The sequence below is a fragment of the Paralichthys olivaceus genome, chromosome 16 (assembly GCF_024713975.1).
Source record: "Paralichthys olivaceus isolate ysfri-2021 chromosome 16, ASM2471397v2, whole genome shotgun sequence".
NCBI classification, from domain to species: Eukaryota; Metazoa; Chordata; class Actinopteri; order Pleuronectiformes; family Paralichthyidae; genus Paralichthys; species Paralichthys olivaceus.
Genome location: NC_091108.1, coordinates 367,968 through 395,602, shown reverse-complemented (window position 1 = coordinate 395,602; position 27,635 = coordinate 367,968). Strand labels below are relative to the sequence as shown.

Here is a 27,635-nt window from a genome sequence, read left to right as displayed (position 1 = left end):
CGTATGTGCTGAACGCAGCCTGAGCTTCATGATCTTTATCTGCAGCTTCTGTTAAATTGTGGTTTCCAGCTGTTGAAGCTGCAGCAGAAGAAACGACAGACGGACTCAGCGAACATGTGACCACAGACCGTTGTCAACATCCTGCTCCTCGTCTCGAAAACCTCGTTCAACTTCAATAAACAGGAAACTGTAGATTTGAGGTTTAGACGTGAATCTTCCTCGAACATCGTTTACAGTCGGAACATTCACACAGGAAACTTCAAATCTACATTTTAATAATTCTGCTCAAATGTTTCAATACAATGTCAGATATTTGTTTCAAAATAAAACATTTCTTGTGTATAAATACATTTATATCTACATTTAAATATTTATTTTCATAATAAGAGATTTATTGTGACAAAGGAACAATAGAAGAAGAAGAAGAAGAAGAAGAAGAAGGAGAAGAAGGAGAAGAAGAAGGAGAAGGAGAAGAAGAAGGAGAAGGAGGAGAAGAAGAAGAAGGAGAAGAAGAAGAAGGAGAAGAAGAAGGAGAAGAAGGAGAAGAAGAAGGAGAAGGAGGAGAAGAAGAAGAAGAAGAAGAAGGAGAAGAAGAAGAAGGAGGAGAAGAAGAAGGAGAAGGAGAAGAAGAAGAAGAGATACTTTATTAATCCCTCAAGGGGAAATTCTTTTTACACTCAATAATTCAAACAAGTGAAAATCCTCTTGAAGTAAATCACCAACTTTATTTGCATCAAGTCACAAAAAAGTGATAAAACAAATCAAACTTAAATCAGTGGGCGTGACCGGATGCTGATAGGAGGCGTGGTCATGCGAGCAGCGTTCTGATGGTCAGGACGCTGGTAAACGCCACGATCTTGGTGAACATCACTCGAGCTGCGTTCAACAGCAGCAGGTACGAGTTGAACCTGACGTTTTCTGAACGGGACAAAAACAACTTATTGATCAGTGATGGACAACTTTCTGATCATGTGACACGGTTCAAAACTGTCTGGAAGAGTTTGAAAAGTTTGAAAAGTTAGGAACAATTTGAAAAGTTTCTAAAAGTCTGGAACAGTTTGAAAAAGTAAAAAACTGTTTTAAAAAGTTAAGAACAGTTTAAAAAGTTTGAATTCGTACCGTGGTCGTTGCTTGAAGACACGTCGTTCATCTCACAGGAGGAAATGGCTCCGTCACTGAATCCAGTGAAGAAGAAGCTGTTGTGTCGCAGGGACGCGACGGCTTCTTCTTCACTGATGTCTATAGAGTTGGAACCATTCAGAACCATCGCAACTTCCTGTGGACGGAAACCAGCCGCCAGACAAACACGCGGGCCCCCAGGGTCCAGAGGACTGAGGACAGACAGACTCGGCTTCACAGGAGACAGATCTGAGCAGGAAACAGAAACATCGCTCACACGTTCAAACATTTATCTGATTTTTACATAAAGATGATTAAATATATTTTGTCCTGAATCCAACTTGATAAGTTTCTGTGGTAACGACCGGTCAGTTGATGAAAAGTCTTCTCATGTGAAAATGTCGATTATGTCATGTTTTATTTATTGTCACAGGATTTTATATTTATCGTATTGGTGAATTGTTCAGTGATTCAGTGAATATCTGAGTCTCAGTTAATAAATAATCTATAATCTAAGATATAAGTTTATAACTTTCTGTGTGAAAAACTGTTTTAACTGGTTGATTCCATATTTCTGAGCTTTTCATGTGAAACCAAATATATTTTCTCCTTTATCTGGAATCACTGATGAATATTTAATAATCATGAGCTTTAAATATTAATAATTACAACGATGAACCTTTGTCCAAACAAACTTAGTATCATCTGCATGAAGAGGAATTTTACATCACAGATATTTATACAATAAAAATCTATTTTACTCATTTATTGGATCAATTTCTGTACATTTTTCTTTTCTCGTTCAATATGAACTTTATTAATAATAATGTTTGTACATTTTAAACATTGGTGTATTAACATTTGAATTTAATTTGTACTGTATTTACATATTTATAAACTGGTATTTGACATAAAGTATTATTTCTCTGTGGATATTTAAAACTGCTTTGGCTTCAACACATTTAAAATATTAAGTCTGTCATAAGTTCATGAATATTAAACACTATTTATTTATTATATATTAATATACATTTATAACCAACATGATTATTTTTACAGCACATTTAGTTTAAGACTCAAAAAGTTTTCAGGCTCTGAATTCAAATTAGATCATTTTCAGACTGAGACTGGTCTCATGAGCAGAGTGGACTCACCTCGGGGACGGACGCTGAGTTTGATGGCTTCTCCGATTGTTAAAGGATCACAGTGTTTCAGCCTCAGCACAAAAACCTGAGAGTCAGAGCAGCTCTGAGATGTTGATCCACGACCATCGAGAGGACGAGAGGAGGACAAGAGGAGGACAAGAGGACGAGAGGACGACAAGAGGAGGACGAGAGGACAAGCTATTCCTTCTGTTTACTGAGAGAATCTGAAATGTTTCAGCTGGAGAGACGAGAAGATATGAAGCTGTTTCCAGGCTGTGTGTGTGTGTGTGTGTGAGGAGGTGCAGGTTTTTGTTCAGCTCTGTGTGGATCTTCAATCACTGTGGTAGTCCCACCACAGTGAAAAAGTCTCGTAGAAAAACCTGAGAGTCGGAGCAGCTGTGAGATGTTGAATGATCCACGACCATCGAGAGGACGAGAGGACGACGAGAGGACCAGAGGACGAGAGGACAAGAAGACGAGAGGACGACGAGAGGACGACGAGAGGACAAGAGGACGATGAGAGGACAAGAGGAGGACAAGCTATTTCTTCTGTTTACTGAGAGAATCTGAAATGTTTCAGCTCGAGAGACGAGAAGACATGAAGCTGTTTCCAGGCTCTGTGTGTGTGTGTTTGTGTGTGTGAGTGTGTGAGTGTATGTGTGTGAGTGTGTGTGTGAGAGTGAGTGTGTGTGTGTGTGTGTGTGAGTGTGTCTGTATGAGTGTGTGAGTGTGTATATGAGTGTGTGTGTGTATATGAGTGTGTGTGTTTATGAGTTTGTGTGTGAGTGTGTTTGTGTGTGTGAGTGTGTGTGTATATGAGTGTGAGTGTGTGTGTGTATGAGTGTGTGTGTGTGTGTGTGTGTGTGTGTGTGTGTGTCAGGAGGTGCAGGTTTTTGTTCAGCTCTGTGTGGATCTTCTATCACTGTGGTACCCCACCCACCACAGTGAAAAAGTCTCGTAGAAAAACTTCTCGTCGTCCTGTGGTTGTTTGTGTCAGGTTCAGCCCCTCCCCCCCCCCAGATGTTCCTGACAGATTAAATTCACAGTCATGTGACCTCGACCTTTGACCTGTGAATTCTAATCAGTTCATCTCGGAGTCACGGTGAACGTTTCAACCAATTTTGAAGAAATTCCCTGAAGGTGTTTCTGAGAAATCGTGTTCACAAGAAGACGGGCTGAACACTTGATGCCTCCGGCCACTAGAGGTCTCCAGAACTGTGTCATCAACACGACGAGAGGAGGAAAGTGTTCGGCCGTGTGTCTCGGGCTGTCGGCGCTGGGAGACTCCGCCCACTCTTTATTTCTGACCGGACACGAGAAAGTCCGACGTCACTAGAGCTCCTGCCGTCCTCGAGCCACAGACACGTCACATCTGTAAACGTTCTTTGTCTTCGACATGACTCATGTTCTTCAACTCAAGGTTTCCGTGCAGACCTCCTAACCAGCTGGTTATCAGAGAGCTTGAAGTTTTATGAACGTGAACTTTAACATCCGTCTGATTCTTTGTTGTAAAACCGTAACTGTGTGAACGCAGCGCTGGGGGGCGGGGCCAAGACACACCTACTTACCTGCCTTCCACCAAACACGATGAACCGTGAGCAGCGAGATCACAACGACCCGAAGTGACAGAAACCGTCCTGGACAAACGCTCATTAAACGTCTGAGTTTTTAGTTTGGTCCATGTCCCATCTGCTAACACGGAGGAGAGCAGTCAGTTCGGCTTCAGTCACTGTTACCTCGAAAAACACTCGCTCGAAGACTGTTCAACTGTTTCTGTGTGAGCGCAGCTGAACGCAGCCTGAGGTTTTTACCCATCAACCCTCTGTGGCGACGCGGCGTCTTATCTGATGAGTTCAACATCAGAGAGAAAAATGTTTGTGAGAGAAATCTGACGAGGGTCACGTGACCTGATGCAGAGAAACAGTGTTTGAATAAAGATTCATCTAAAGATGACATCAGAGGTCAAAGGTCAAACGTCACTTCAAAATCTGTCAAACTGAAAGTTTCCTGCTCGGCTGTAATTTATCAACACGAATAAACCAGTGACTAATATTATTACTAATATTATTATTATTATTATTTTAATCTGAAAGTTAGTTCAACACATTTTCTTTTTATCGGGACAATTTGTCCTCAAACTAAAAAAAGAATAGAATTTAAAACTCAAAATGAAAAAGTGAAACTTATAAATAAAAAGTCATTGTTCAAACAGACGTCACCTTTTGTTTACTTCTCCAGACAAACAAGAACATAACACCTCCAGCCACTAGGTGTCGCCGGCGCAGATACATGATAATACTGTCATGTGACATCATCTTGTTTTGTGACATCACAATGACGGAGGAGGTTTCCTTCTCCACTGTGAGCTGTCGACCAATCAGAGCAGACTGGGCTTTAATCAGGAGGGGGGGGGCTGAAGGGAGGGGCTGCAGCGATGGACAGTCTGATGACATCAGAGGAGACATCTCATCACTCATTCATATTATCAACATGAAGAACTGATGTTCCGTCCCAAATGATTTCTTCTGCTTCTTTTCAGGTTTATTGGTGGATGAAAACAAATCAGCTCATTATCGCCACCAGCTGGTGAGGAGTGTGAACTACATGAATCCTTGTTCAAGCTGAAAACAGATAAACACGGAGTCAGTGTTGAGGAGAACAGAGTTCAGTTTATTTAAAGGCTCAATCCACCGATTCTTCAGATGTCTCCCATCACAACATCAGCTCTGACCAATGAGGAGCAGCCGCCTGACGCCTCCCGAACATCTCAGAGAGGAACGTCATCGCCGCATCAGAGTCCAGAAAAAAGAAAAACACGGCGACAGAAGCCGTCGAGCTGCGAGTGAGTCGCTTCCTCCACATTCAACATTTCATTTTCAAACACGTCTTAATGCAACAAGACACAATCACAGACAACAGACGTGTCTGTGACGTCTGCCTGAACAAAACAACCTCCATGGAAAATAGTCTTTAAACTGCAGCAGCTTGAAGCCTGAAGGGGGCGCCAGAGCCTCACAGTGTCCCACTGGCCAGCTGTCACTCAAGGTTTCCTGATTGGCTCTAAAAGAACCAGTACTGACGGCACGTAAACACTCGTCAAGGTAGAACCCACAGAAAGAAAACCCAAACTGTCACAACAGGAACCAGAGGAACCACAGAACCAGAGGAACCACTGGAACCACAGAACCAGAGGAACCACAGAACCAGAGGAACCACTGGAACCACAGAACCAGAGGAACCACAGAACCACTAGAACCAGAGGAACCAGAGGAACCACTGGAACCACAGAACCAGAGGAACAACAAGAACCAGAGGAACCACTAGAACCAGAGGAACCACAGAACCAGAGGAACCACTAGAACCAGAGGAACCACTGGAACCACAGAACCAGAGGAACCACAGAACCAGAGGAACCACAGAACCAGAGGAACCAGCCCTTTTGGGCCTAAAGGAACCTCGGACATGATGGAGCAGGAACTCTCAGGTGGAACTCAGAGTCTGAGCAGTTCCTGGATCAGTGAGTCATCAGCAGGACAATAATCCGTTTTTTATTTTGGTGCTAAATGTTCGTCCAGTTTCTTTTCTCTGAACTTAATTAATGATTCGACCAAACTGCGTTTTTAACTTTTCTAAACAGAGACGAGAAATGATTCCAATGAAAGAACCGATCATTGTTCGCTCACTTATCAACTTCCTGGTTCATCAAACAACAACCAGGAGATGAAGCATGAGACTCCACAACAAACACTGAGTTCCTGAGTTTGGTTCCTGTGACTTTGAGGTTTTACAAGAAGAAGAAGCTTCAGGAGCAAAAAAAAAAAATCAGAGCAGCAAGAACTAAAGACGAGATTTCAGAGGACGTCCATCTCTCTCTCTATCTGTCTCTCTCTCTCTGTCTGTCTGTCTCTCTCTCTGTCTGTCTCTCTCTCTGTCTCTCTCTCTCTGTCTCTCTCTGTCTCTCTCTCTCTGTCTCTCTCTCTCTCTGTCTGTCTGTCTGTCTGTCTCATTTTCTCCAAACCGTCAGACGATGAACAGAAACATTAGAAGCAGGTTAGTTTCTGACTGAATCGATCAGAGTTTCATTGTATTTTTTCTTGGTTCATTAAAGAAGAAACAGGAAGAAGAAGTTAAAAGACAAAGCTGCGTTCACGTCGCAGCGTGAAGCTAAAACTGCTACAAACAAATCACTAAACACTCAGTTTTTTAGTCATATCTGTAAATCTCTAACGATGATACGATCCCTAACGCTGGCGGGGTCTCGTGTTCTTAGCCCCTCCTCCCTTTTACTTCCTCTTTCCCCTGTGATGTTCTCCAGCAGAAGCCGTCCCCTCAGGTGTCCCGGCTCTTCCCTCAAAAAGGATGGACGTAGTCCCCGTTCTCATAACACGGCTAAGAGACGAGACCCGTTTGAAGTCCAACTATGGCAATATATATTTATTTATATATTTATATAGCTGTCACCCTTTTCCTTCCTTCATTCGACCAATCAGCTGCAGAGTGTCCTCCTCCTCCTCCTCCACAGTAATGAATATGAACAGAGAAAGCAGAAAGTCCAGTCTGTTATTTTGTCTCCCGCTGCTTCACGCCCTCCCCCATGAACCTGACCACCACACAGACCTCGCTCTCCCATGGCACCTCCCTTCAGTCTGCGGCGGCAGAGACGCTAAAAACAGGCGCTCCGCCAGGACCGAGCAGACGTCCAGATGGTGGTTTTGTTTTTTGTTAGAAGAAGAAGTTCTCCCAGATGAGAGCGTAGCGGCGGAGATGTGGCGTCCGGGGCAGTGGTGGTGAGGGGGGGGGTTGTGTTCCTCAATGTTCAGATTTCCGCGGGTTGAAGGAAACCCGGCGGTGACGTGGCGTGTGGCACCATGGTTGAAGAGATCCCGCGCCCTCCGATCCAGGAGGGGCGTCGCCGCTCCTCGACGGCCGAGGGGGTGGGGTTGGTGTTTCAGCCTCGTCAGGGGGTCATGTCACCTCCCCGGCCTCCACCGTTTCTCACCGGTTTAATTTTCCATTTTTGTCGGAGCTTGTCTTCGTCAAACTTTTGTCTTTTTTCCTCCCGTTTCTCCTGGCCGTGGTTGTTTTTACATCCGGACACAAAGCACCGCCCCGGGCTACTGTTCAGTGAGGCGGGTTCATGGCGCCGTGACCTCGCTGCTGCTTCTGTTTCTGCTGCAGGAGGAGCTGCTCCAGCGCCGACGGGCCCGGCTGCATCATGGAGCTGGACCAGATGGACTGCAGAGAGAGCACAGCATCAGAACTGACTGAGCACGAATCCATGTTTGAAAAACAAAGAGCTGAAACTCAATGATGATTCAATCAAAACCTTCCAACAACACATCGAGTGGATTCAGTCATTTTTTCAAATTGATCTGTTAAAAAACAAACTGTGACGTGTATCGTGAATCTTTGTAAAGTCAGAAACTCAAACTGAGTAAATTAAAAAAGTTAATAATTATAAAAGCAAAAGACAAATAAAGTTTAAACTATCAAAGAATTCATTAGATAAAACTACATCAGCTGTTAAAGTCACATGACGTTCTCATTAAACAGCGACTCAAACTAAAGAGACGTTCAGGGACCTTGAGGCTGTCGAGCAGCACAGTGGAAGACGACTCCTCCATTGGAGACTCCTGATTGGTCCAGGAGCTGCCGGGTGGTCCGCTCTGGTGCCAGCTGGTGTCTGAAGCTGCAGAGGACGCAGCAGCCGGCAGGTAGTCCAGACCGAAGCCGCTGACGGCTCCTGGAAAACAACGATGCAACATTCCTTCGTAAAACTCTTCATCACGTTTCACCTGCGTTTTCTAAATCTGGACCCCGCCCCTCCCTCACCTGTCTTGTCGGCCTTCCAGCGGTCCACTACCCGGCGGTCGCGGCTGTCCGGAGTGCCGATGGGCCCGAAGTTAGAGAAGGGCATGGCTCCGTGGTTGTGTGTTGGGGGGGAGGACGGCAGGCTGCTGGGGTTGGAGGAGTGAGGGGATTGGCTGGCCGGGGTGGAGTGGTCTGCCAATGAGAAAACAGCTTCCATCAGAGACGTGTCGATCAAAGTCGTCAGCTTCATTTGAGTCTTTACAGGTGAGACGTACCTGAGCTGGCAGGGAGGGAGGGGGACCACGGAGTCCCTTCAAACAGGGAGTAGAGGGACGGCTCCTGGTGCATCATGGGAGCGTCAGGCTTGGAGCTGGGCGGCAGGGTCTTGCCGTACGCCTGACTGAAGATGCTGTTCTGGTTGTACTCCTGATCACATGAGGACAGAGACGTGATCAGCGACTGACTGTGATTGATCAAATGTCTGTTTGTGAATAAACCGTCATTGAGAGACGATGGTCTGAGTTTGATCTACTCTGCCCTCTGGTGGATAAACTGAGGTACTGCCACACTCGTTTCCTTCTTTACAGGTCATTTGACAAATGTTTTATCCAAAGACTTACAATTAGCGCATTCAGCATCTGTGAGGGTTTAGGGGTTCAGTATCTTGCTCAAGGACACTTCGGCATGCAGATGGAGAAGACTGAGGATCGAACCGCAGACCTTCGATTTAGTTTGTAACACAATGATCCACATCTGTGCAAGAACCAAACACCAACCGGACATTTCCAATAATGCAACGAGAAAGGGCCTCCTCATCACATAGCAGCCATTTCTATGGGAACATTCAGGAGCAGTTGCCATGTTCTATTCGTCCACCATGCAGCATGTGACATGACATCACCCGTTGGTTTGTGAGCTGCTGTTCTGAAGCCTCAGTTTCACATGTTGCTCAGCACCATCTTGGTTTTTTGAAACAAGAGGTAACCATATTTGGAGGAGCAGGGGGTGGAGCCTGACTGAGAGCTCGAGGACACACTCACCTACACCTGCGCCCTACACCCATTAGACGGTAATAGCTGTCAATCACACTGTGGTCTCCAATAGACTTCGTTAGAAACTACCTGTGGAGCCGCTCCCTGCTGTTCATTACACAGAAGACAGGTTCAGACACATCTGCAATGGCTTCACTTCCTGGACCCAGAGACTATGTCTGTGTTTGCGTTGTGACACAGACAGGAACAAAAGTGAATCATGTCTCTTTGGTCTCACCTGCATGGGGAAACCAGAGATGGGCAGAAGAGAAGATGATTGGCTGATGACCTCGGGGCCACTCTCCATCCTGGTCTGGTTGGACAGCTGCAGAGACGAGGGACAGACATGATGAGAGAGAGACCTGTGAGGTGTCTGAGGTTTACTGAGCTGAACCATGTTCACACAGATGTTTAACAATGAAAACCCTCGTTGTTCTGAGAAGTTAAAGGCTCTGCAGGTTGACACGAGAGAGACTGGAGACTGATGAGCAGAGTGTGGCGCTATAGAAAAGGACGGACTGTTTGCAGAGGGGCGGGTACATACAAACATGTTTGGTCCAGGAGCAGAACTAAGAGGAGCAGCCAAGGCCTGGAAGAAATCAGGAGGCTTAGAAAAGACGAGCTCCTCCTCCTCCTCAAAATCTGCTAGAGTTTTTAACAGGTCAGGAGGCAGGAGAGGCGAGCTCTTGTTGTCCTGGTGAGAGGAAGAGGAGAAGGAAGAGAGGAAGAAGAAAAAGGACAGCGGAGGTAAAAAAAAAAAAAAAAGGAGAAAAAAGAAAAGCAAGCAAGTGAGACAGAGGTGAAAAGAAGGAAATTACAGAGGTCAGCATAGAGACAGAAAAGCATCAGGATAGGACCACCTCCTCCCAACAGATTCCAGAGAGCTGCTCACCTCAAATGGGGGCCCCCGGGGCCCGCTGGAGCCGTCCTGCTCTGAGCAGATACCACCCGGTGGGGGCCTCTTCATCCTGTCTGCCATCACAGCCAGACCGTCCCCCATCCTGTAGGACGGCTCCCAGTAGAAGTCCTGCATCTTGGCATCAGGGAACTTGATCTTCTTGTCCATGTTGGTCAGCTGTGGCTGCGTCTGCAGTTGGTGCTCGTACAGTTTGAGAGGATCTGGAGACGCCATGTAGAAGGTCTGTGACGGCTGCTGCTTCATGGACATCTGCATGGGATTCATCTTCTGCAGGGCCGCCTGTGCCTGGTTCCACATCTGAGCCGGCTGGTCCTGGACCTGCATGTACTGAGACCAGACACAACCAGACTCAGGTGTTCTGTCTACTTATCACCACTAGAGGTCAGTCTGTTTATATGAAGGTTTGAATATATTAAAAGATGCATCACAGGATGTGAACATGTTCAGACACAACTCCTGAAACTATCTGTGCTGAGTTAGCGTTTGAAAGTTAATTGTGAGGTGGTTGTTTCGTGTTTTGTGACCTGACCTGTTGAAGTCCTGGGAGGTGAGGTGGACTCTTCCCGATCCCGACCTGCTGGACCGGTCTGGTAGGAGATTGCTGCTGCTGGCTCATCGCCTGTACTTGCAGCTGGACCGACTGTTGCAAAGCCTGCTGGGAGGGCGGCTGGGGCAGGGGCTGCTGACCCTGAGAGGCGCTCTGGTTCATGGACCCAGGGCCCTGACCCGGCCCTGGACCAGAGGGCCTCTGCTGACTGTACGGAATGTGGGACTGCTTTCCGGCCTGACCCTGTGTGCCAGCCTGAGTGTGAGCAGCTGGCTGGAGGAACGTTCCGGGGACGGACACGCCGGTGGAGAAGGTGAAGCCTGGATTCACCTGGAGCCCTGGGAATGCCACCGGAGGAGGGATCACATAGGCTGAGGGTGGGAAACCTACAAACAAACCAATCAGGAGCAGAATTGCCACTGACATCACTGACAGAGAAAATAAAGTACGGATCTCACCAATGTCTGAAAATCATCACATATCATTTAGCTTTTATCCAAAGCGACTTTACCATAAGTGCATCAACCATGAGGGAACAAACTCAGAACAAGAATCCAGGAGAATAAAATAATACAAACATTCTGATTTCTGTATGTATGTATATGTGTATCAACAGTGTATTCCTTACCAAGACCTGGATCACTCCAGAAATCACTGCCACTCCAGCTGCCCACGGTCACCACCCACCGCAATCTGAAATCCCTCTCTCCCTCTGCTCTCTCCTCTACTGTTCTTTCCTCACTACCTAGATCACTAGGCTCTGCAATCACATCGCATGGATTCTCTTACTACTGTTATACCCAACTGTTCCTCTCTTTTCCCACATCCTCCTCCAGCACCCACGTTGCGATGTGCATCTCAGAATGTCTGGGAAAGACTGCCCTCACATGGACCTGTCAGTAACTGTCGAGGACGTCACGCTAACACCTTCGTCGATGGCAAGGAACCTGAGCGTAATCCTCGACCATGGACAGTCCTGCGCCCCCAACATCACTGCTGTGGCCCTATCCTGCAGGTTTGCCCTCTACAACATCCGCAGGATCCGTTCTTTCCTCACAAAAGACGCAACAACTCCTGGTCCACGCGCTGGTCATCTCCTGCCTGGACTACTGCAACTCCCTCTTGGCTGGACTCCCAGCCTCTGCGACTAAAACGTTGCAGCATATCCAGAACGCTGCAGCGCGCCTCTTTTACAATCTTCCCAAATTCTCCCATGTCACCCCCCTCCTCCGTGACCTCCACTGGCTTCCTGTTGGGGCCCGCATCTGATTCAAGACGATGGTGCTGGCCTTCAAGGCCGTCAATGGAACTGCACCCGTCTACCTCCAAACACTGGTCAGACCACATGCCCCAGCGAGAGCACTTCGCTCATCTACATCGGCTGGCCGACTGGTACCCCCATCGCTGACAGCAAACAAAGCCTGCTCAGCGAAGTCGTGACTCTACTCTGTTTTGACACCTCAGTGGTGGGACGAACTCCCGACCAATGTCAGGACAGTGGAATCGCTTTCCATCTTCTGCAAAAGTCTAATTTGTTCAGACTTCACCTCGACCCTGCATAGCATGACTCCCTCCCAACCCCCACCGCCAAAAAAAAAAAACGTATGCACTTGTACGTTAGTATGATTAGCATTTCACTTCACTTATGCACTTAAAGAATCTTTCACAAATAGCAGTTACGATCCTCAGACAAGGGCTTGACAATTGTTTGTATATTTTGTTTTACCCCATCGACGGTGATATGTTGTGGTTTCTCTCTTGTGACAAATGTACTTATTGTAAGTCGCTTTGGACAAAAGCGTCGGCTAAATGCCCTATATGTAAATGTAAATAATAATATGCAAAATAGTGTGTATATATACCGGGTCTGCTAGGCAGGGGGGGGAAGGCTCCAGGATGATGGATGGGGATGAACTGGGAGGAGCAGCTGGTTTGAGTTTGAGTGACAGGAGTCTTCTTCACCTCAGACACAGGAGTCTTCCTCAGCTCAGTCTGAGCCTTTACCTGAGACACAGGAAACAAGCCAAACACGTCACCTGCTGAGCTGCTCAGTATGAAGCTTGAGTGGTTTCATCTCACTCTGTGTATCACTTGTTCTTTTCATATTCAATGAGAAAACCAATAAAAACAAGTCATTATTTCGTTATTCATTTATGAATCTGATACCAAAAATACCAAAAGGGCCACGGGTCGAACTTGATTTTGATATTTAGATATTTAGAGAACAGCATGGATAAGTCATCTAGTTCAATTTAGTTTAAAAACAAATAAATAAATAGAATAAAAAGGGCACAGAGGTAATGACATCTGATCTACTGAGCGGGCCACGTGGCTTTCATAGCACTGCTATACAAGCTAGTGGTCAGATTGACCTTTAGCCTCTCTCAATGCGATTGTGATTAATAGGCTGAAACACTTGATGACACCAACGTACAATTGAAGTTATTATTTCATGACAACAACCAGTCTTACTGAGCTCAGTGATGGTTAAACTGCTCCATGTCCCAAAACCTTTAACTAAACTGAAAACCTTTTATTATAACTTATTCTTTTTCTAGCCACGGATTTTATTATTTTTCCTGTGAAGCACTTTGTAACTTTGTTTAGATAAGTGCTGTACAAATACAGTTATTATTATTATTATGGGTGCCTTGCCAGCTGGGGGCGAAGCCCCATGCAATGCATTGGCACTTATATTATTATTCCTCGAACATTCCAGGTTTATTATGGGTGCAATGCATTGCATGGGGCTGGTAGGCAAGGCACCCATAACTAGAAAATCTCTCCTGCCGAGACATTTTGAATGGGTGCCTTGTGCTCGTCGCCGATGCTCGCGTACAGAGAGACATTTCCTTTAAGACGAAGGACAGAGACCCTGAGAGAGAGAGACATGTATAAAAGCTGCGTTTTGATCACACGATCCAGGTTTAACTAACTAACACTCATCACTAGTTAATTCTGTTACCTCCTCCTCTCTGACCTGCTCTCACTTTAACTAACACTCATCACTAGTTAATTCTGTTTCCTCATCCTCTCTGAGCTGCTCTCACTCTAACTAACACTCATCACTGGTTAATTCTGTTTCCTCCTCCTCTCTGAGCTGCTCTCACCTTAACTAACTAACACTCATCACTAGTTAATTCTGTTTCCTCCTCCACTCTGAGCTGCTCTCACTCTAACTAACACCATCACTAGTTAATTCTGTTTCCTCCTCCTCTCTGAGCTGCTCTCACTCTAACTAACACCATCACTAGTTAATTCTGTTTCCTCCTCCTCTCTGAGCTGCTCTCACCTTAACTAACTAACACTCATCACTAGTTAATTCTGTTTCCTCCTCTCTGAGCTGCTCTCACTCTAACTAACACCATCACTAGTTAATTCTGTTTCCTCCTCCTCTCTGACCTGCTCTCACTCTAACTAACACCATCACTAGTTAATTCTGTTTCCTCCTCCTCTCTGAGCTGCTCTCACTCTAACTAACACCATCATTAGTTAATTCTGTTTCCTCCTCCTCTCTGACCTTCTCTCACTTTAACTAACTAACACCATCACTAGTTAATTCTGTTTCCTCCTCCTCTCTGAGCTGCTCTCACCTTAACTAACTAACACTCATCACTAGTTAATTCTGTTTCCTCCTCTCTGAGCTGCTCTCACTCTAACTAACACCATCACTAGTTAATTCTGTTTCCTCCTCCTCTCTGAGCTGCTCTCACCTTAACTAACACCATCATTAGTTAATTCTGTTTCCTCCTCCTCTCTGAGCTGCTCTCACTCTAACTAACACCATCACTAGTTAATTCTGTTTCCTCATCCTCTCTGAGCTGCTCTCACCTTAACTAACACCATCATTAGTTAATTCTGTTTCCTCCTCCTCTCTGAGCTGCTCTCACTTTAACTAACACCATCACTAGTTAATTCTGTTTCCTCCTCCTCTCTGAGCTGCTCTCACCTTAACTAACACCATCACTAGTTATCAGGACCTGATCAGTTCATGAAGTCACTCCGTGTTGGTTTGATTCCAGAGTTTATGAGACTCATTTAAACATCATGTAAACGACTCGTCAACACGTTCAGTTGAACACGAGTCGCTCACAGTCAGGACTCAGTGATAAAATGACCGGAGCGACACGCAGACGTGATCCGACATCATGGATTAATTCATGTTAATTAAATATCAAAATCAAGTTCGGCCTGTGACCCGTTTTCTCATTTCATCTTTGATCTAAACAAACAAACCGTTCTTTGTTCTTTGGTATCAGATTCATAAATAATGAAATAATGACGAGTTTTTAATTTTCTGATTTAGTTTTTTACCTGAATATGAAAAGAACAAATGATACACGGATTCATCTCTACCTGTTTTACAGCATCAGTCGTTTTCTCGTGGCCGGTTTTCTTCAGCTCGCTCTTCCTCTTCCCGTCCCTCTTTAGCTCTCCTTTCCCAGCAGCCCCGTTGCCTTTACCGAAGTCTCTGCGCTCTTTGCCGCCGTCCTTCTGATGATGGTTCCGCATCATTTCGCGGCTCTGCTCTCGGGGTTTGATGTTCTCCTTGAAAGTGACGACGGGTCTGTCACTCCCGTCAGGCCACGAGCTCTGCGTCTTCCCCGCCGACAGCACCGACTTCAGGCTGGAGATTCCGCCGTCGTTAGACATCTGTTCGCCGTTTGACGACTCCTGCAGCACTGGAGCCTCCCTCTCCTGCGGCTCCTCGATGGCCTGCTCTGGAATGTCGGTGATGAAAAGGAGGAGACCTTCCTCACTCACTCTGCACTGAATGAGCCTGTAGAGACAGAGAGGACGAGCTGAGGTCAAACCTCGTCTCTTTCTCTTCATCGCTTTCATGGTTACACCGTCAGAACCGCAGAGAGTAGTCATGTGAAGAGTTTAAAATAACATGTAAAAGAACACGTGAGAAGCTGCAACAGTGACGAGAAGTTTCACATCAGGTTTGAAAACTAGAATCAGCGTCCTGTGGTTTTATTCCAGTTCTAACCAGTTACAGTTTCACGTTCTCCACATGTTCCTGACATGTTCCATTCACAACATGATGTCACTGTGACCTTTGACCACTCAAATCTAATCTGTTCATTCATGAGTCTTCGTGAATGTTTGAACCAAATTTGAAGAAATTCCTGTTCCTGTGACACAAGTTCACAAGAATGGGACGAAGGGACAACATGAAAACATGTCTCCAACCACTGGGTGTCGCCAGAGCAGAGACATAAAGAGCCTCATGATTTTAATAATATCAACTCTGTGTTTTTATTGTTAATCTGAAATGATTTTCTTAATCCAAGGAGAAAAAATGGCAACGACTTTCATTTTACATGACGTCAAAAAATATTTGTTTGACTTGCTGTTCATAAAGGTCTCCTCACCGTGTACCTTCACTTAACGAGCTGCTTTGTTAATGTAGAGCGTCATAAACTGATCGCAGAGCGCCACCTGCTGTGTTCTCTGTGCTGCTACAGTGTGAATGCTGTCAGATGCAGTCACACACCAACACTCACCCTGGCTGGTTGTCTGCCACCCATTTACCCAGACTGATGAGTCTCTGGTGTCGAGTGTGGACTGGCGGGCCGTCTCTGTCCACCAGGATTCCCTGATGACCTTTGGTGAAGTCCAGAGACCTGAAACAGAAACAGAAGTCAGCTCAGACACCGAGCGACCAAAGACTCTCTCACTCAAAGATGGAGGTGACTCTGTACCTCAGAGCCGGCCGGAGAGCCAAGAAACCCTGCAGCTCAAACTCCTCTGGCAGGGGTGTGACTGTGGGGAACACAAACAGACCTTCAGGGATGACATCTGAGACTCTCTCATTCAAAAGTTTCCATTTTGTGAAGAAAAGGAACAAACGAACAACACTAAAGTAGAAATTCAGTTTTATCACATTCATTCACCCCAGAGAGCAAATTTAAACAACTGGATTTCATGGGTGTTGATCGAGGGTCGAAACAAACGGACCAATGGATGTATTTATGTAGACGTATGGTCGTATGTATGGACAGCTGCAACAGCTCTCACCGACTTTGTTGTAGAGGCAGAATGAAAAGTGTCCCTGAGACGCTGCAGCGAAGCTTTTATTCTGAAGAAGACACTAAATACCACACATCCCACCTACAGCGATGATCTGATGTTCTCTCACAACACAAAGTCGTTTGTTCCTGATCACTGTTCAATCATCTCAAAGCTGACCTCGGTGAACTCCATCAAGAACCTGATCAATTAACTGTTGCTCTGTATATGATCAATAGCAGCAGGTGTCCTACCTGAGGGACGGGACACGTCGTCCTCTTTGGGCTGGAAACTGTTGAGGATGGAGACGAGCCAGGGCCAAACACTGAGGGACAGGAGGAGGAAGACAAGATCGAGCTTCAGCCCAGAATGAATCAAACCACAGAGACGACAAATGTTTCACCTCCGTGTTGATTGAGTGACGCAGCGCGACAGACTTACTGCTGCCTCTTGTCGACCGCGGCCTCGTGGAAGACGCTGGGTCTCAGTTTGAGCCAGTCCAGGGAAACTTTGATGGCCGGCAGAGGACACTCCCCCATGATGTCCTCCCCCCTGGTCTTGTTGAGCAGAACACGGCTGCACATGACACCCAGGAAGGACACTGAGGACAAAGGAAGTGACATCAGACACCAGGAAGCAACCAATCAGACTCAGACGGAGTGTGTGATTCTTACTGAAGAGTCCGAGCAGCTGGAACCAGCTGATCTGCTGCTCGCTGCTGTAGGCCTGCTCGCCACCGTCACATGTCAGGTCTCTGAGGTGGTGGAGCTCAAACAGGTTGATGACTGTGATGTGGACCAGCTGCTGAGAACTGAAGGCTTTCTGCAGGATCAGCCTCTACACACACAGAGACACACACACATAGACACAGGCCAGGTGATTGTCTCCCATAGATTCTCTCTCTCATATTTTGCAGGTATCTCTGACTTGAGTGCTGCAGGATCCAGAAGACAACAATTATCATCATTAAATGAACTGTTGCTGTCATTAATAACAACTCTACATTTATAATTTACACTCTTATTGTTTTCATCATAAGAGGAAGTCTGTCAGAGCTGAATATGATGGTTACACAACTGATCCTGGTCTGTCTCCCTTTATTGTTTCATTCTGTAAATGTAAGTGGGTTCCAATCAGACTTCATGTCACGTTTGTTGGATCCGTCGAGTGATTGACAGTAAACTTACAGGACGACACAAACCCCAGTCTGTCGGCATCATTACCTGAAACTGCTCCTCCAGTTTCTCCCTCAGCGCGTCGAGTTTGTCCAGACTCTTACTCAGGTAGACATGACCGTGAAACTTGATGAAGGCCTTGATGAAATCTGACACACTCCACTTGGTTTTCACCTCGTCACGACTACAGAGACAAAGAAGAGAGAACATCAGAGATGTTTCAGCCTGAGCTCAGGTCGTCATCCTCGTCGGTCGGAGTGTGTGTGTGTGTAGTGTCGTTACCTCTCCAGGGCCTTGGACAGGGCCTTCTGCAGGTTGGTGGAGGCTGCTGGGAAGGGGAACTTGACCGCGATGCTGCGGCAGTAGTAGAAGATGGTGGTGAGGTGGTCTCCTTTAGAAGAGGCCAGGATGGCGAGCTGGTTGTAGGGCTGACCTGCAGCAGAGGACAAGCAGCTTCACTTCACTGTAAACATGGCTGCTGATGAAAACCTGCTTCAAGCTCAGGAAGAGTTCACATTTCAACTTTTATAACAGATCTGACTTTGTGCAGAACTGATGAAACAAGCTCAGTGACTTTGACTGTGGAACAGTAAAACTAAAACAATTCATACTATGAGACGTCTGTTTTTTTGATCTGACATCAGATATAAAACTTTGGTTTCAGTTAAAAGACTTAAAGTGTCTGTGAGGGGGACACGGGCCTGAGACGGGTGTGTGGGGTCAGTCTTAGAGACAGGGTGAGGAGCTCGGAGTAGATCTGTGGCCAGGCTGTGCGTCCTCTCCCTCGGGCAGTGGAGAAGTCTGTGGTCTCTGCTTCTGCAGCAAGGTGGAACTTTTTCAATAAAACCACGTTGTTGGAATGGAAATTATTCTTTTCATTTTTTTCCAGTGTATGCACAAGTCATACGTCATCGGGATATTCAACAATGACATCACATATCACATGTTTTCCTAATATCGTGCAGCCCTAGAGGACAGTGGTTCGGGCATCTAGTCCGGATCCTCCTTGGTGCCTTTCACTGGAGGTTACCAGGACCCTCAACCAGGAGGAGACCCAAGAGTAGATCCAGAACTCATCGGAGGGACTACATATCCCATCAGGCCTGGGAACGCCTCAGGATCCACCAGAAAGAGCTGGGGAACTGTTGCTGGGGAGAGGGACGTCTGAAATCACTTGGCTAGTTACCTCCTCAGTGACCTGAGCCCAGATAGGGGGAAGACACTGGATGGATGGTTTCAGATAAGCACACCCACCTTGTGAGTGTATCCAATACCACTGTCAGATAGCCATAGGCCTAGCTTAGCACAGAATACTAGAAGGGGGAGAGGACTGCTTGAGGACAGACTCACCGTTTGATGGAACCAGCTGAGCTGCGTGTCGGTAGTATGACTCCGCCTGGCTGGTCTGGTTACGGTAACGCGCTGAAACACAGAAAATGAAAATATGACATAGGAGTGTTAGCCTAGTGCAGTGGTTCCCAACCTGGGGTCCGCGCCCCCCACAGGGGGAGATTGCAGGGGGTGCGCAGAGCTTTGTCTGTTCTGAGGTTGTCAAGTTATTAAAAATATATTTGTGCATATTAAATTTTATAAAAATCCCAATAAGACACAAAAAAATGTAAACATATTTCTCGTCTGCAATTAATTTTTTTAATATAAATTACCAACATGTTTGACCTCTGACCTTCCATTCAGTCTCGTCAGGACTACCGGCTACGTTACCTGGTCGATTGTTTAGCATCACACAAAATGTCGGGGAAACGAAAAAGTGATGTCCTCGCTATCAAAAAAGAAGTCGGTTACAAAAACAAGGCAGCATGAAGCCAAGCAAACTCAAACCAGGAGACTAAACACCCCGAGCCTGCTGGTGAAAGTCGGGAATATTTTGAGAGGAAGAAGCAGCTGGCACTATCAAGAAGATCTACGGACATTAGAAGAGCTTTTGAAAGAGCAGGTAGTGATTTACACAGAGCCGCGGAGGCATCATTTGAGTGTTCACTATTAATTGTCAAAGCTAAAAAGCCACACGACATTGGAGAACAGCTTATCAAGCCCGCCTGCCTGAAAATTGTGGAGCGGCTGTGTGGACCACAGGTTGCTGATAAAGTGAGAACTGTCCCGCTATCTGACAACACTGTCAAAGACAGAATTGATAAAATGGCGAACGACTGCCAAAACCAGCGGCATGCGAAGCTTAAGACTTCTCCAGTGGCAGAGGAGTCCGTGCTCAGTATGTCCAGTAAGTTGAAGGTGGGGACTTGAAACAAGACATTCTTATGTCTACAAATCTAACAACAACAACAACAGGCCAGGATATATTTTGAGCCGTGGACTCATATTTCTCATCGCACAGTCTGCCCTTTGAAAACCTGGTCGCATGTTGCACTGACGGAGCCGCAGCGATCATGGGCAAAAACAAGGGATTTAACACGCGCCGGAAGGAAAAAACACCGGGGTGCGCGATTTTTCACTGCATGCTGCATCGCCATGCATTGGCCAGTAAAAAACTTTCAGCAGACCTCAGCAACACCCTGTCAACTGTTGTTAAAGTTGTAAATTTCATGAAAGCTCGCCCTACTAATAAGAGACTTTTTGCCCAACTGTGCGAGGATGAAGCACATCAAACATTACTGCTTCACACGGAGGTGAGATGGTTGTCGCGTGGACAAGTGCTTGTGCGTTTTATGAAATTGCAAGATAAAAATAAAAAATAAAAAAATAAAAGAATTCTTGCAACATCACAACCAACCACTGTGTGAACAGCTGACAGGTGAGTTTTGGATCAAAGCGGCTTACCTGGCAGACACATTCACACTGTACAATGAGACGCACAAGCGGGTGCAGGGACCCGAATCAAACGTCATGCAGGGCTAAGATGCTCTGGATGCTTTTGTGCGCAAACTAGAGTACAGAGCTGCAAAAATGTCAAATGGGGACTTGCAGCATTTTCCACTTCTGCTGAAGCAGTCTGATGGCACCGTCAGTGCGTCTTTATGCACAGAGGCGGCTGTGGGTGGCTGTGGCTGAGGGGGAAAGCGGTCGTCCTCCAACCAGAAGGTCGGAAGTTCAATCCCCAGTCTTCCCATCTGCATGCCAAAGTGTCCTTGGGCAAGATACTGAACCCCAAACTGCCCAATAGAACAACAAAAAGTGCTAGCTATAGAAGCATTGTATGTATGAATGTGTGTGTGACTGGGTGAATGGAAAACTGTAGTGTAAAGTGCTTTGAGTGGTCTTCAAGACTAGAACAGCTCTATATAAATACAACCATTTACCATTTACAGAGTTCACCCGGCACAGGAAGCTGCTCCGTGAGGAGATTAAGAGCCGCTTTGCCGACATCCACGACTATTTGTCAAAGGAAATGTGGGTGATGGATCCCTACATTTCCAGCCTTGAGGACGTGGTGTACCTCGGCTGTGAAGATGAACTTTGTGACCTTCAAGCTGATTCTGTGTCAAAAAAATATTTCCAGGAAAACGGATACAAACAGTTTTGGATCGTCAAAGGACACACTGTCGCTCCCACCCCGGCCAAACACGCAGTAACAAGGGTTATTCTCTCATTTAGTACTACCTACCTGTCTGAGACAGCCTTCAGTGCCCTTGTCACAATAAAAACAAAAGACTGGAACAAACTCGATGTCCACCAGGACTTTAGGCTGTCACAACCATCACACCTGACATGGCATCGCTGGTCAGAGGTATGCAAGCCCAAGGTGGCCATTAGTTTATGGACAGACTGACAGTAAAAAAAAATGAAAATAATGAAAAAAAAATGAAAATAAAAAGTTTATTGTTATGGATGTTAGTTATTGTAATGGTTGTACATGAACAGTACATGTAGTCGGGTCAGAAACTGTCACAAATCTCCCATTTCAGTTAATTGTCTTAAGCAGATCAGAGCTGCTGATAGTATCTGAAAATATTTTTTTTCTTGATGTAAGAAGGTGTGTATGCCCACTGTGTTAAGTTGTTAAAGAAAAACTGTTTAACTTTAATGTTTAAAAGCTCACATTTATTTGTGACAGAAGGGGAAAAAACTGTATTCTGATCTGATGTATATCTGACAATGAATCTCTATTTCATTTCATTTCGAATCTGTTTGGCAGAAGGAAAGTTAAGTTTGAAGTTTAAATGATGATGAAATGAACGATGAGGTTTAAATGCTCTCTTGAAAAGAGATTTTTATGTCCTTGCAGTTGTTGTTTTATTGTGTATGACACACTTGATGACATAAAATGATTGTAGAACAAAGGGAACGGATGTTTTTTTGTAAATAAATGACTTGATAACTTCATTCTTTTGATGCATTTGTGCAGACGGGTCGCAGCTGGGAGAGGAGGGTGTGAGGGGGCCTTGCTTGTCTTGGACACAAGCAGGGGGGGCTTTAAGGAAAAAAGGTTGGGAACCACTGGCCTAGTGGAAGATTGTTTCTTTAAAGGACTTAAACAAATCTGTCCTGTTCACTGTGATAATATCAGAGCAGAGATGATCGACCATCAATTGATTAGTTGATTGAAAATGAATCTGATTTACATACAACTAGAGATGCTCTCATAGCATTTAACTTCCTTATTCTGACACTGACATTAACTTTTATAACGTTTTAACCGCTCTATGCTACTCACCCTGTGTATGATATTGGCTGATGGTATTGAACATGTCTACCTTGAGCTCAGAGAGTTTTCTAACATTTTAAGGACAAAGTGCGGAGGTTTCTCACCGATGTCTCCGAGGTGGACGAGGCAGTGCTGGCAGATGTAGGAGCAGGAGCTGGGCTGCGGGCTGACGATGGCGCTGGTGTTGCTCTGTTTATTGCTGATGATGCCGAGCTGAGACGATTTGACGCGACACGGCAGGTCCACGTTAAAGACAGTGCACAGCTCCTGCAGTAACTGAGACAACAGAAGAAGAGCAGCCGTCTTTTAAACACTCAGTAAGTTTACTTGCACAGCAGCTTCCAAACCAAACAAGGTGTGAAAGAGTCTTGAATCCTAAAGTTTAAGGAACTTTGAGAGCTGAAGGGGGCAGTAGCTCATTTCAGAGGAAACATTAAAAAAGCAGAGCATGTGTTCTTCCTCTCTAACTTGTCCTGATTGTGCTGTTACAAGTTTATATTTTAGTCACGTCCAGTTCAAATTCACTCCTTATTTTTATAATCCTGAAGTATTTTCCAGCAGAGTTGTTGTTCTGAGCACAATCGAATCCTACAAAGACAGATTTGATTCTAAATTGAAGAATCCTGAAAACTCCTGGTGCAAACAGGTCATTTAGTTTACACAGGGTTGGATGGACTTCTGAGAGCCACCTGACTCTTACCTGTGTGTAGAAGCCACTTGCTGCCTCCAGAAACAGCGACAGGTTGGCCTGGACCTCACTGCGGTTGGGGTTGGCTCGGTTCTTGGCCTGGCTCTGCAGGGTGGTGATCTGGTTCTTAAAAGCATGATTCCACCTGCAGGGAGACACAGGAGTGAGGCGACAGGGAGACAGAGATTCCCCCTCTTCTGCGGTAACACTAAACTAACTGCAGGTTTCTCTGGGACGTGTGGTGGAGGCTGAGCAGCTTACAGGTCTTGCTCCACCTTCTTGTCCAGAGCGTACTCCAGGTCAGTCACCAGCATTTTCTGGTAGAGGTCCTGCAGGGCCTGCCGAGACGTCCACACCTCTGCTGCCCCCAGCTTTGAATCTACACAACAGAGTAGAGACGTGGTAACACTGTGGTGGACAACACGTTTGTCTGCTCTTAGACAAAGTTCGTGCACAAATGATCAGAACATTTTTTGTTTTTGTGTAATAACTGGTTGTATAGAAAGTCTTGTTCAGTTGGATGCAGTGTCTGCACTAGAGTCTAATGATTTGAAACAAGTAGAGCTGCATGGATTAACTCTGGGGACGTTTTCACTTGTGAGTTAGCAGGATCACACAAAATCTACTGATCTCCAGTAAACTTGGTGAGGATGTTTTCTGGGTCGTCACATTTTATGTGGATCAGGGGCAAATCCAGGAACTTGTTTGAATAACATTGTAAGATTTAATATTTTTGAACATTTTCAATGATTTCTCAGAGAATAAATCACAATGAAAACAATTAGACATGTTTAGAGAATTGATATTTATGGGGGGGGGGGGGGGTGATTTGGTGCAGACTGACTGAGGTATTAACTCCACTGAGAGACGTTCTCACTCACTACTCTTCTGATGTAAAACTGTTTACAGTTTTACTTCAGTCTGAGCGTCCTGACACTTTTCTGGACTCTGCGTTTTCTCACATTTATAGAGAAAACTATTCATCAGAAATAATGACCATGTCCATCCATCAGTCTACTCTGCTCCTCTAAAGCTAATCAGCTCCACAGCTGGTTAGCCCTGCTGTATCTGTGACCACGGTGCTCTATCCCGGTAACCTTGGTGATCCGACCAGATTAAAAGTGGACCAACACCTGAGTTAAAGTGGACTACAGCAGGATGAGCCAATGATCTGAGTCGGACCGAGCAACTCACACCAACGTCAAACACCATCAGGCGTCACAGACTCGCTGCTCTGAGTGAAAATAAATAGATCTGCAACGATCCGTCCAAGATTTGTTTGACAGAAAAGAATCTTAAAGGCAAACAAAGAAAATATTTCTGTCCCTTGCTTCTTAAATGTGAGAATTTGTTATTTCTTTGTTGTCACACATGACGATGACTGAGGACATTTTGTCAACATGTTGTACTGTGGGACATCCAACTACACTTCTTTTACTTTCAGGCCACGGTAGCTGGAAGGTTAATTATAATACCACTGAGGACAGGGACATGTAGTGAGGACAGGTACATGTAGTGAGGACAGGTACATGTAGTGAGGACAGGGACATGTAGTGAGGACAGGTACGTGTAGTGAGGACAGGGACATGTAGTGAAGACAGGGACATGTAGTGAAGACAGGGACATGCAGTGAAGACAGGGACATGTAGTGAAGACAAGTACATGCAGTGAGGACAGGTACGTGTAGTGAGGACAGGGACATGTAGTGAAGACAGGGACATGTAGTGAAGACAGGGACATGTAGTGAAGACAGGGACATGCAGTGAAGACAGGTAGATGCAGTGAGGACAGGTAGATGCAGTGAGGACAGGGACATGTAGTGAGGACAGGTACATGTAGTGAGGACAGGTACGTGTAGTGAGGACAGGTACGTGTAGTGAGGACAGGGACATGTAGTGAAGACAGGGACATGTAGTGAGGACAGGTACGTGTAGTGAGGACAGGGACATGTAGTGAAGACAGGGACATGCAGTGAAGACAGGGACATGCAGTGAAGACAGGGACATGCAGTGAAGACAGGTACATGCAGTGAGGACAGGTAGATGCAGTGAGGACAGGGACATGTAGTGAGGACAGGTACATGTAGTGAAGACAGGGACATGTAGTGAGGACAGGGACATGTAGTGAAGACAGGGACATGTAGTGAGGACAGGTACATGTAGTGAGGACAGGGACATGTAGTGAAGACAGGGACATGTAGTGAAGACAGGGACATGTAGTGAAGACAGGTACATGTAGTGAAGACAGGGACATGCAGTGAAGACAGGTACGTGTAGTGAGGACATGTAGTGAAGACAGGGACATGAAGTGAGGACAGGGACATGTAGTGAAGACAGGGACATGTAGTGAAGACAGGGACATGTAGTGAGGACAGGTAGATGCAGTGAGGACAGGGACATGTAGTGAGGACAGGTACATGTAGTGAGGACAGGTACGTGTAGTGAGGACAGGGACATGTAGTGAGGACAGGGACATGTAGTGAGGAAAGGGACATGTAGTGAAGACAGTGTGATCATACTGACCTGTCATGTCAGCCTTCAGGGCCTCAGCCTGTCTGTTCACATGGAAGAGAAGAGAAAGAGGGTTACACACAAACAGACACACACACACAAACACACACAGACACACAAACACACGCACACACACACAGACACACGCACACACACACAGACACACGCACACACAAACACACACAGATACACACACACACACACACGCACAAACACACACAGATATACACACACACACACACACACACACACACACACACAGGCTTCATTTCTACATGAAACAGATCAGGTCTGTTGCTGCTGAGGCCGGGCTCTGACTAACACCTGGATCCAAACTGACCAAACACAACCAGCAGTTAGCCTGCCCCCCGCACTGCTGGACAACAGCCGCTCCTGTGACCGCAGAGTCCCGCAGCTCAGCACCTGTGGCGGGTTGTTATTCAGCTCACAGGCGCCGAGCGTTCACCAGGAACAACTTCACCACGGAGACGCATCTGCTCGCTAATGCTAACCCGACGTGCGCAGAAAGACGCTAGGAGGCTAAAGCTAACTAGCAATAACACATCGAGTCTGTCAATGGCGGGTAAACACGGATGGAACCTTAACTTCAGACAAATTAAAGACAACGATCACCAATGCTACTCACACCCGCACGGACTGGACCCAAACACCCGGCGGGATGTGCGTGAGGAGCCGCACACCGTGCCGCCGACTGTTTGTTGATATGTGAAGCTAGCTGCTAGCTAGCGCCAACATTGAGCTGAGGGGGTGGTCCCCCAACCTGTTAGCTTTAGCGTTAGCCACCAAACAATTCACCTGCCGAATCTAATCCTCCAGGTGCACGTGTCCGGACAGGTGAGCGGACCCGCTCACACCTTACCTCAGGTACTGGGCACAGAGGTTCATCCTGCCGGGTCACATTCACACAACGACTGGTCCTGAAGCTAACGCTGCTACTGCTACTGCTGCTGCTGCTGCCGGCGCCATGTTGTTCCAGTCTGACACTAACACACACACACACACACACACACTAACACACACACACTGAAACACACACACTAACACACACACACACAAACTAACACACACACACACACTAACACTCACACACACACTAACACACACTGAAACACACACACTAACACATTCACACACTCACACACACACAGTGAAACACACACAATAACACACAGTAACACACATAGTAACACTCACACACACACAGTAACACTCACACACACACAGTAACACACACAATAACACACATAGTAACACTCACACACACATAGTAACACACACACACACAGTAACACACACAATAACACACACAGTAACACACACACATAGTAACACTCACACACACACACACACACACAGTAACACACATAGTAACACTAACACACATAGTAACACACAGTAACACACACACAGTAACACACATAGTAACACTCACACACACACAGTAACACACACACAATAACACACATAGTAACACACACACAGTAACACACTAACACACACAGTAACACACATAGTAACACACATAGTAACACTCACACACACACAGTAACACACACAGTAACACACACAGTAACACACATAGTAACACTCACACACGCACAGTAACACACAGTAACACACACACTAACACACACAGTAACATTCACACACACACACAGTAACACACATAGTAACACACACACACACAGTAACACACACAGTAACACACACAGTAACACAGTAACACACACAGTAACACACACTAACACACACAGTAACACACTAACACACATAGTAACACACTAACACACACAGTAACACACTAACACACACAGTAACACACTAACACACATAGTAACACACTAACACACACAGTAACACACTAACACACACAGAAACACACTAACACACACAGTAACACACACACACACACAGTAACACACACAGTAACACACTAACACACACACACACAGTAACACACTGGTTCTGGATCTATTCTATCTGGATCTCTTTATAAACAGTCTATGATCTGGATGTTGTGTCTTCAGATCTGA

At 45.9% G+C, this 27,635-nt stretch overlaps 2 protein-coding genes across 7 annotated transcripts; both read right to left on the bottom strand.

Annotated features, from left to right (window-relative positions):
* Positions 1 to 705: 705 nt before the first annotated feature.
* On the bottom strand, positions 706 to 4,468 carry trdc (T-cell receptor delta constant). Its single transcript, XM_069511504.1, has 4 exons — positions 2,645 to 4,468; positions 2,274 to 2,349; positions 1,120 to 1,368; positions 706 to 918 (listed from the first exon to the last, which is right to left on the bottom strand). The coding sequence occupies exons 1-4, from the start codon at positions 2,687 to 2,689 to the stop codon at positions 809 to 811; spliced, it is 480 nt and encodes a 159-aa protein (XP_069367605.1). The 5' UTR covers positions 2,690 to 4,468; the 3' UTR covers positions 706 to 808.
* Positions 4,469 to 4,913: 445 nt separating this feature from the next.
* smg7 (SMG7 nonsense mediated mRNA decay factor) lies at positions 4,914 to 26,658 on the bottom strand. 6 transcript variants are annotated; one of them, XR_011238791.1, is made up of 24 exons: positions 26,462 to 26,658; positions 25,594 to 25,625; positions 23,333 to 23,450; positions 23,084 to 23,216; positions 22,488 to 22,659; positions 19,113 to 19,184; positions 18,045 to 18,195; positions 17,811 to 17,946; positions 17,262 to 17,424; positions 17,029 to 17,188; positions 16,842 to 16,912; positions 16,281 to 16,341; positions 16,083 to 16,202; positions 14,929 to 15,352; positions 12,435 to 12,576; positions 10,555 to 10,958; positions 9,999 to 10,352; positions 9,651 to 9,800; positions 9,345 to 9,431; positions 8,351 to 8,501; positions 8,097 to 8,267; positions 7,847 to 8,007; positions 5,515 to 7,499; positions 4,914 to 5,436 (listed from the first exon to the last, which is right to left on the bottom strand). XR_011238791.1 is itself a non-coding variant. In XM_069511367.1 (23 exons), exons 1-23 carry the CDS (start codon positions 26,485 to 26,487, stop codon positions 7,386 to 7,388), a joined length of 3,573 nt encoding a protein of 1,190 aa, XP_069367468.1. In that variant the 5' UTR covers positions 26,488 to 26,658; the 3' UTR covers positions 4,914 to 7,385. The 6 variants fall into 6 exon arrangements, 5 of the variants coding, with proteins under 5 accessions (XP_069367468.1, XP_069367469.1, XP_069367470.1 ...); XM_069511367.1 differs by having other exon boundaries at positions 4,914 to 7,499; XM_069511368.1 differs by having other exon boundaries at positions 4,914 to 7,499; positions 9,999 to 10,343.
* Positions 26,659 to 27,635: the final 977 nt, after the last annotated feature.

What these genes read in the sequence shown, in the direction of transcription:
- trdc (XM_069511504.1), bottom strand. Translation starts at nt 2,689, where the DNA reads ATGGTCGTGGATCATTCAACATCTCACAGCTGCTCCGACTCTCAG. An exon ending in ACTCAGCGTCCGTCCCCGAG is followed by an intron (nt 1,369 to 2,273) that starts GTGAGTCCACTC and finishes TTTCCTGCTCAG; the next exon opens with ATCTGTCTCCTGTGAAGCCG. An exon ending in GTCTTCAAGCAACGACCACG is followed by an intron (nt 919 to 1,119) that starts GTACGAATTCAA and finishes TGTCCCGTTCAG; the next exon opens with AAAACGTCAGGTTCAACTCG.
- smg7 (XM_069511367.1), bottom strand. Translation starts at nt 26,487, where the DNA reads ATGAACCTCTGTGCCCAGTACCTGAG. An exon ending in CTCTGTGCCCAGTACCTGAG is followed by an intron (nt 25,626 to 26,461) that starts GTAAGGTGTGAG and finishes CCATGTGAACAG; the next exon opens with ACAGGCTGAGGCCCTGAAGG. An exon ending in GCTCTCCGGCCGGCTCTGAG is followed by an intron (nt 16,203 to 16,280) that starts GTACAGAGTCAC and finishes TTTCTGTTTCAG; the next exon opens with GTCTCTGGACTTCACCAAAG.